Here is a 9,473-nt window from a genome sequence, read left to right as displayed (position 1 = left end):
TCGTGGTAGATAAATTGCGTTTTGACTATTTTCCTTAGTTTTGGCTGTTTAAGAAGATCAGATATATTAAAATAGATGCTTTTTGGCAAGTTTTTAAGTTATTTCAAGACAATAAAAGAAAAGAAATATATCCAATAAGTGTTTGTAAGCCGAGTTAAGATTCATGATAGTTATGATTCATCAGCTTTTTAATTATAAATCAAGCCAAGCTTTCGAGCATCTTGCTCTTCATCAGGGTAAACGGTTGTGACAATTTTACAAGAAAACACGCAACATAACAATGTGCGCGTGCTAAAGTTAAATGTATCAGTTGCTAGGAGCGCGCGTGTTACGAAGGGAGAATTAATTGTTTTTAAAGTACATCGGTGAGACGAAACTAGCACTTAAGACCAGAGAAAAAGAACACCAAGCAGCTCTAAGACTGAACCGTCCGGATAAGTCAGCTCTAGCAGAGTACGCCATGAAGACTGGCCACGGCATTAACTGGCTTGGTAGTTCTGTAGTTTATAAAGAAGAACGATTGCACCAGAGGAAATGGCTGGAGGCATGGAAGATTGCTAATGAATCATATGCTCTCTTTAATAGAGACAGAGGAAGAACATTGCCTGATAGCTATCGTAGCTTAATAGGCAATTAAGATCATATAGCGTATCTTAAAAGACAAAAAAAAAAAAAAAAAAAAAAAAAATAGCGCGCGCAATTAATTCTCCCTTCGTAACACGCGCGCTCCTAGCAACTGATATGAAATGGAACGAAATGGAAGAGGGATCTAAAGAAGTCTCTAAAGAAGTGCGCCATTTTTTTTGCACGAAACTGGACGGTAAAATCCGGTTTATTATCATCATCATCATCATCACCATTATTATTTTGATTTATTGAGCGCTAATTTCTTAGAGTTCAACATCGTTTCAACTACTGCATCATCAACTACTGCAACATCATTTATAATCATAGCTTTGTTACACACTGACCTGCAATTAAGGAGACATACTTAGAATGTTTACCCACTTGTGGCATAAACGGTATACGGAGAGGAAAGGAAAGGTTTTTCAAGGTTAACGCCACGATGCACTTGTTCACTCATCCAGGCAGCACGAGGGAAGCGATCTAGAATATTAAAGAAGTCCAAAGAACGCCATGAAATAATTTTATCGGGCGAGCTGCATCATCTAACGATAACAACTGCTTCTTTACCTTTAAAGCGACAAAGGAGGCCATGATTTTAAAGTGCTCCAGGTATAAGGATCCAATCTTAAAGATTAAGAACAATGTCCTGTCGCAAGTGATAGCAGAAAATTTCTGGAGTATGATGTCATAATCCAATAGTAAAAATACTTATGAAAGAGTCGGTAAAGTAAGAAATTATAAAAATATGATATGTATATATAATGTAATATTCTTGAGGGCAGTAAAATAAGCAGCTTCATAGAGCGCTAATTATGCATCAATAGCCTTTTAAGCGATGCATCTAGATAAAGCCTCGAATTCCTAATTAGCAGGGCAATATGGAAAATAAAACATTATGAATAACCAAAAAAAAAAAACGTGCTTAATTTGAACTAATTAGTACGTGACAAATTAGCCGCCAAACACAATTGAGTATTTAAATGATACGATTTTACACATTTTCCTCTCTAAAGTCATATATTTTACTTTATACATGTGTGTGTGTATTATCAGAAGTGAACAAGAAACAGTTTAAACCCAGAATTCACTTATTCATCTGTTATGTAGCGTTAGAAATTGTGATTTGTGAGGTAGATTTAAAATTTATTTGGGTGGCCTTGGTTAATGTGTAGTCGCACTGTAATGGCTTTCCTATGGAAGACTTTCCTATATTTTAACCCCCAATTTAAAGATTGCAGTTCCAAGGAAAAAGTGGTTGGGTTTGAACTTAACATCCAAATAAGAAGGCAAGATTGTATTTTGAGAATTATATTCTTGAAACTTTAAAAATACTCAGAAATTAGTCAAAAAGCGACCATAAAGCACGTCATCAAGTCATAAATTATTGAAGGAGCTTTTACGTTCTTATAAAACATTGTGCTCCGTGTATTATTTTCATCAGGTATTTGTCCAGGACTATAACCAGATGTAAAAAAGACGTTAATTACGAGAGTCCCTCTATTTGTAATACGAGTTCCTTACATGAGCAAGAAGTATTCCTTACCTGAACTAGGGTTTTCCTTCTTCTGATCTTTGAGTATCTCTTATACCTTAACCATGAGTACATCACACCTGATCTAGGAAAGCTTAAGTATCCGTTATATAGGTAGAAATGTATCACGCATGAATTAGGTGTATTCCTTATAATCCCTTACACGTTAAGCAGGAGTATATCGCACCTGAATAGAAAAAAATTGCCTTTGAAAAAATTTCTTTTCTACAAATAGAAATACAAAAAAGGAAGTTATCTACTGGGGCTTACAGTTACCTTAAATAGCGTGTTCGATTTTGTGGAGAATAGGACTAAAACCGCGGAGAGTATGGGTAATGCATGTTGAGCGAAACTCATGGAAGAACACCGTATACGTGGACAAGTTATAATCTGGGACGCAAGGGTGGTATCGCGGTGATACTCTCGCCTCTCTTTTCTGGGGGTGTCTAGCTCGATTCCCTGACGTAGTATCATATGGTAATAGAATTTGTTACTGGATATCACGGGTGCAAGCGAACATATGAGAAGTATACCGATTAACATATGGGTTTTCTGGGCTCAGAACTAAAGCCGTCCGGTATCCAGTGCACTTCTAGTATTTTAGGGGGTTCGCTAGTGCTGTGCTCTCGCGACCTGCAGCTTCTACCCCTCTTATCTTATATGCATCCTTCCCTCTATCGCAGTATTCTGGTTCTCCTCCATCTTTGTTCCCATTCTTATGAATGAGTACAGTGACGTGTGAAAAAGTTTCAGCAATTGTCTTTTTAAGGCATACTTCGTAGTATTTCGAGAAACGATGGTGGGATCAACTCGTTCGTAACCGGTCACCTACAGTTACATAACGGCCTCTAAGTTTGATTGTTGTATGAAAAAGTGCAAACTTAAAATTGCAATAAGCTTTTCTTTATAAATGAACTAAAAGCAAGTGAAAATCTCAACACATTTCTATAATGCATTACGAGCCGTATGGCAATGCACTTTATCAACACTGGTCTCTTTTGGTCCTTATTCACTCAACATTTGCTCAAGTCATCCAGAGACTGGTACGGTGGACACACCCCTGGTATTAAAGGACCTGGTACGATATTCACTTAACATTTGCTGAAGCCATCCAGAGACTGATACTGTACGTGGAGACACACCCTGGTATTGGAGGACCTGGTACGATATTCACTCAACATTTGCTCAAGCCATCAAGAGACTGGTACTGTGGAGACACACCCTTGTGTTGAAGGGCTTGGTACTCTCCTGTACGTGTTGGGCTTCCTGTGGATGACAGTGCTGTACCCTTAGGGGGCAGCCGTGTTGAAGGACTCAATGAATCGTAGTTACCAGTACAATGTTGGATGGTCTGATAGGTGAGTGTAGGTGGATTTGAAACAGCCTCTGTTTGTCCATGTTGATCTGCACCTTCATACTGAGGCATGGGGATATTTGTCTGTACACCAGAATGTGGTTGGGATAGCTGTGTTCTTGTTGTCACAACAGCATTACTCGTTGCACCTATTTCTTCATATTCTGGCAAGTTTGGTGTTTCGTTATCTGTAACATTGAAACTTGTCTCTTGCAATGTTAAGTCGTTCTTTGTACACATGCAAAGAAGAATACTAGTAATGAATTATCAAAAAGATAACTTTTATTAAACGTATACACTGAATCGAATTATTCGGATGGATGTGTGGATGGATGTATGTATGGATGGATGGATGGGCGGGTGGGTGGGTGGGTGGGTGGGTGGATGGATGGATGGATGTGTGGATGGATGTGTGGATGGATGGATGGGTGGATGGATGGATGGATGGATGGATGGATGGATGGATGGAGGGTTGGATGGATGGATGGGTGGGTGGATGGATGGATGGATGGATGGATGGATGGATGGATGGATGGATGGATCGTCACGTACGATAGGTAATATTAGACTTTATATATAAAACACAAAGCGATAATCAGGTGGCTTACGTACTATTTGTGACCTCTCGTCGAAGCTGTTATTTGATCTGTAAAAGATAATATAGCTTATTTTTTATCATTATTTTGAACGTTTAAGTTAAACGGCTCAGAAACACATACCTGTTTCAAGAATACTCTTTCGAATCTAAAATTAGAAAAGTCATAAAATAATTCAATATATTGAAATCAGTCTACCCTCATGCATGTCTTCTGTTATCTTTGCACCTTACAGAAAATATCCATATATCATACCTTTTCTACGTGAGCACAGGATACCCGCCATAAGTATGATGTTCAGAACAATCGACAAAACAAACAGTACTCCAAGAACTGCAAATAGTATCTTTTTCCTCTCCTTCACAATCAGCAAGTGATCTTTAAGATCTGCGTACGAGATAAGAAATAAGAGCGCTATCATCTGGACCATGACAAAGAATCATATTTGCTAAAAAAGATAAACTTCGTACTTACATTGCACATCTAAACATATGCTGACATTCTTGGTGTGTCCAATATCATTATCTGCTGTACACGTGTAACACGATGAATCGTTCCTTTTTACTCGTGTTATATTGAACATTCGTCCAACACCAATGACAGTGCCATGCTTCGTCCAGGTGATATTAGGTACTGGGTATCCACTGGCATTGCAAACAAGACTAACGTCTTTTCCCTCATTAACCAATATTACTTGTTTGTACGGATTTGTTATCTCTGGTGATTTACTCCTTACTGAAGTAGAGATCAATGGAAAAGACATATTTTATGGCTTTAAAGCAAGGAAAAGGATATTATTTCCTGCTTAATTTGCAATGCATCATTATATAATTTCAGGGGAAAATTAATAGGGGTCATTCATTGGTCTATCAGATATCTGGCTAAGCTAAAAATAATTCGCACGCTGATTGGTTGAAGGCTGTAACATTGTCTTTGTAAGACGCTCAATGCTTTTTTCGGTGGCGTGATTCAAGTAATTTTAGCTGGTTAAATTCTGCTGTTATGGACAATTTTACGAAAAAAATGAAAATACATGGATTCAAGAACGCAACTTTAGTTATAAAGTATCTCCACAAAGTTACTTACCATACACTTGAAAAACTACTTTTTTGATTGGTCCTTGTCCATATTTATTGAATGGAATACAAGTGACAGCTATGTGGTATATTTTGTCTTTTCTTGCAGATGGTACTTTGATAGTATACAAGCCATCACTCGAATTGTACTCTTCATCATTAATTGTCATTATAAAACGGTTTGCAGGAGGGGAGGCAACAGCTTCACATTTTATGCGAATCATTTTAACATCGAGTATACTCGTGTGTTTTACCGACAGCTTTGTATTCACCGGCTCGTATTCTGAAAGCAAAGGGAAAAGAGCTGTACATTCAAACAACCAGATTGGAAATTTTGTTTATTGGTTAATTAAATTGCACACCCATAGGAAGTGGTGCAATACGTATATTAAACAATTATTGGATGAGTTTGAGCATGATATCGTAAATTATCAAGACCAAGACCGTGTAAAAATATTATAATAATATAAATTCATGACGTGTCCCTCAAATGTAATGCTATGCTCCATTAGAGTGAGAGCGAGTCGTACCAAGGCAACGGGCGAGAGAATAGTCAAATCAAATCCTATCACATTGAAAATAGGAATTATTCATGGCAGGTTCAGTGTATCAGAATATTGTCAAAAGAGACCAAAATATCAAAAACCTTTTAAATCAGCTCACTGAAATGCAGCAATTCATGTGTAAAATGTGATTGGTTAAAGTGCATCATATGACAAAACCCTATTGCCATGCCATACATACCAGTGACATTTACTGCTGTGCAGGCTGTATCTCTACCGAATCCATTATCTGCAACACAGCAATATCGCCCTCCTGATCTTTTGCCAGTTATGTTCAATGAAATATGTGAAGAGCCGCCACTCAGTTGATGGGTATCATCGTGGATCCACTCAACTTGTGGTGATGGGAACCCTGTTGTCTTACACTGTAGCTTGACCAAGTCACCTTGCTTGCAGGACAGTTGTGGTACGTAATACGTAATCAGTGGCAGAGCTTAAAAGATGATGACAATAAAAGTTAACAATATCAAAACAATTAAATCAGCAATTTCACTACTTTTTGAAAGAGCCTAGACATTTGGACCGATTTTTTCTTTTTTTGTTTAAAAGCTGGTGGTCATACAAATTATTAAAAAGAGCAATCCAGCATTCGATTATATTAACATAATCAGATCTAATTTCTTTACAGATTTGTGGGTTAGGATCATTGATCCTCTAAATTTATGGTTCTACAATGATCCCGCTCTAGATTGATAGGGTTTAATATTTCAAGTATAGAATAAAAAAATAAGTGAAACACCATCCATTCTACATGCACCATCAACTGATGAAGACTTGCAGTTTGCAGTCCTTCTACTAATTACCCTCAATCGTGAGACAAATGAACATGGAAAATGATACAATAAAAGACATTATCAGTCCTGATTAACCACATCTTAGATAGTGATGTATGTTATTCATAGATAGAGATAACTAGCTAAAAACTAGTGTGAGCTGCGTCGGTGTTTCAATGAAACAGTAATGATGAAAAGGTAAATAATACACCGTGAAAAGATGAAAAAACTTACTGACGTTTCGGACGCTAGTCCTTCGTCGGAGTAAAAGAGAAAGAGATGGTAGAAAGGAGTGTTTATATGATAGAATAAGACAAAAGAAACCAAAAAAGAACAAGATAGGCAAGGAAACAAAAACAAACAATCAAAAGACAAAAGAAAGGGTTAGTTGAAAGCAAAGCGTTCATTAATCCCGTTGGGACTAAGAGAAACTAAGAGGAAACGTCAGTAAGTTTTTTTCATCTTTTCACGGAGTATAAATTACCTTTTTGTCATTACTTATTCATAGATAGTTTTGGAATTGTAAAATTAATGAAGTTTACCGTATACAAATACTTTAGAACACCGTTTCTCTTCTCGTTTTGCAAATACGGATTTCCACAATATTTCACAACAGTAGTTGATATTATGTCCAATCTCTGCACTTTCCACAATAAGGGTAACGTTATTTTTGCCAAGTATTGAATACTTTATTAGGTATCTGTCATATGTATTTTCACCCAGATGTCTTGAAGCTATAGAAGTGTATAACTTAGATTCTTCAAAATAACCAATCTTAGAGGACAGAAATGTTTCGTTGTCGTCCATCTCATAATGCCAGCGCAGGCTAAAAGGACGTCCTTGTTCTACGCTGGTGTGTTCATCTGGTACAGCAAGCCATGAAATCCCATCTGGAAAAGAATAAAAATATGGTATTCATAGAACATGAGAGAGATATATAAAATGTATACAAGAACTGTCTAGCGCAGTTTGGTAAAGATGGATTTTGAATAAATTAGCACATACAGCGCTAAAACAAATACATTTTTCAGACGTTTTGAGGCTGCTACTTCTTCAGCAGTGTAAGTTGAAGAATGGCTGAATATTTTAACCCACAACTGATACTAAGGCTGAACAAAATAGAACTTGTAGCTGGAGTATTGATGATACAGACTGAAGCTGACGAGAGGGCGAAGTCGTTCATTACGAAGAAATAAATTATGAGAGAATAAAGATTATGAAACGATTGTTATTACTAGAGGGTTTTTGTAGTCTATTACCATGCAACGCGTCATCGTGAATATTGTTCCTACCAGCACTTATCTTAGCAATGAAAAAAATGGTAAAGTTATGGAACTGTAACGTATGTACCTGCAAGATCTAGAGCAGAAAGGACCATCACCCATGGAACAACTTGAAGAAAGAAGACTGAACACAATAATTGACGCACTTGAAGAAGAGACATATCTACCAATTATATTAATGTAATAATGTAATATTAAGTAAAATATTCCAGTAAAACTATAAGCTTGCCTGACCATTAGCAAAATTCAAATCAAACTGGCTATTTGAGGGCTTTATACCGCTCAAAACCAAGAAAAGGAACACTCAAAAATGATTTTAAACGAAATAATATAGTTTTTAATTATTATGAACTGTTAGTTACCAAAGTATATATTCTTTTGAGATAATATTCGTCATGAAATGAAGATAAAGTCGAACTGTTCAACGACCAAAAAGAGAGAGTTTGGTAACCATCCAAAGCAACAGATCCAAAGTCAGCATGCAAAGATTATAGTCTGAATAAACTTTGGGATCGCACAACAACATCTCAATAATTTCGGTTTCTAGATATCACATTTGCTCAAAATTAACTCTTTCAAAATTTTCCCTTTTTCATCCCTAAGAGAGGGAATGGCTTAGATTTCAATCCTAAAAGATAAGAAGATCATTTCCGCCCTTCGTTACATATATGCGCGCACTCCATCTTAGCCTCCTTTGCAGCCGTTCTTAGGGTCGTCACGCGACCCTAAGAACGGCTGCGAAGGAGGCTCACCCCATCTGGGCTTTTAAAGTTCAACTCCTGAATTAGGAAAAACAAGTATTTTGACGATTACTCCTTATTTCGAAAATCGATGAATCACATACAGTTCACTTTTCAATAAGTTGACGTTCGATGACGAAATTCTTTTTGCTTAATTGTTATTTAGATTGCATAACAGGATACTAGAGGACATGCAAACCATATATTAGTGAAATAGTACCAACTTATTAGTATAAAATAGCACCAATAAAAAAACTGACAACAAAAGAAATAGATATTTAGTGCTATTTAGTTTTTGTGCTATTTCAAGGATAAATGGTTTGCACCCTACTGGTCAATCCAATAAAACAAATTGCCAAAACGTATTACAAAACGGTTGCCACATTAACATCATGGTGATTAAGATTAAGAAACAGAATAATAACTTAAAAGCATTTGGAATTAATATCCTACATTAACAGCCAAAACATTGCGATCTATCCGTCACCTCATTAACGTAGCATCTAGATCTGTTCCGTGTCTTTATGTTTTTCCAACATCATCCAAAATTTTCGTGCTTGCACTGCACTGCACTGGTGGCAAATCTCAGGATGCAGCTAAATACTAGTGATATTATAATAGGTTTATCGAGTAATTTGATTCAATTAACTTGCCAAACGGTTTCGATGTCTCATCCAGAAACACAGGGAGGGGCACCCGAAAGTTAAAATATCGATAGACCGTCACCTCCAAGAGAAAATGATAGATCATTTTCTCTAGGTGTCTCCTAGTGACTATCACATACAAGCATTCAAACATTTTAATCACAAGCGACAACGAAGTAGGCACAAAGCCGAAAATCCAGTTTTATTTATGCTTTATGAATGAACACCTAACAGGCCGCGCAGGGAATGCTTTTAAACAAAGAAGCACTTCATTGAAATAGACTTT

The 9,473-nt window shown here is 36.7% G+C and overlaps 1 protein-coding gene across 1 annotated transcript; it reads right to left on the bottom strand.

The window, feature by feature from the left end:
- Positions 1-3,065: 3,065 nt before the first annotated feature.
- On the bottom strand, positions 3,066-7,949 carry LOC148905657 (MAM domain-containing glycosylphosphatidylinositol anchor protein 1-like). Its single transcript, XM_089039681.1, has 8 exons — positions 7,871-7,949; positions 7,063-7,410; positions 5,929-6,180; positions 5,195-5,467; positions 4,583-4,843; positions 4,364-4,495; positions 4,125-4,256; positions 3,066-3,740 (listed from the first exon to the last, which is right to left on the bottom strand). Exons 1-7 carry the CDS (start codon positions 7,896-7,898, stop codon positions 4,237-4,239), a joined length of 1,314 nt encoding a protein of 437 aa, XP_088895807.1. The 5' UTR covers positions 7,899-7,949; the 3' UTR covers positions 3,066-3,740; positions 4,125-4,236.
- Positions 7,950-9,473: the final 1,524 nt, after the last annotated feature.

This window comes from Actinia tenebrosa, unplaced genomic scaffold, assembly GCF_029948245.1.
Source record: "Actinia tenebrosa isolate PJP-AT-01 unplaced genomic scaffold, QUT_ActTen_1.0 PGA_scaffold7__59_contigs__length_16204524, whole genome shotgun sequence".
NCBI lineage: Eukaryota > Metazoa > Cnidaria > Anthozoa > Actiniaria > Actiniidae > Actinia > Actinia tenebrosa.
This window is presented reverse-complemented; position numbering and strand designations above follow the sequence as displayed.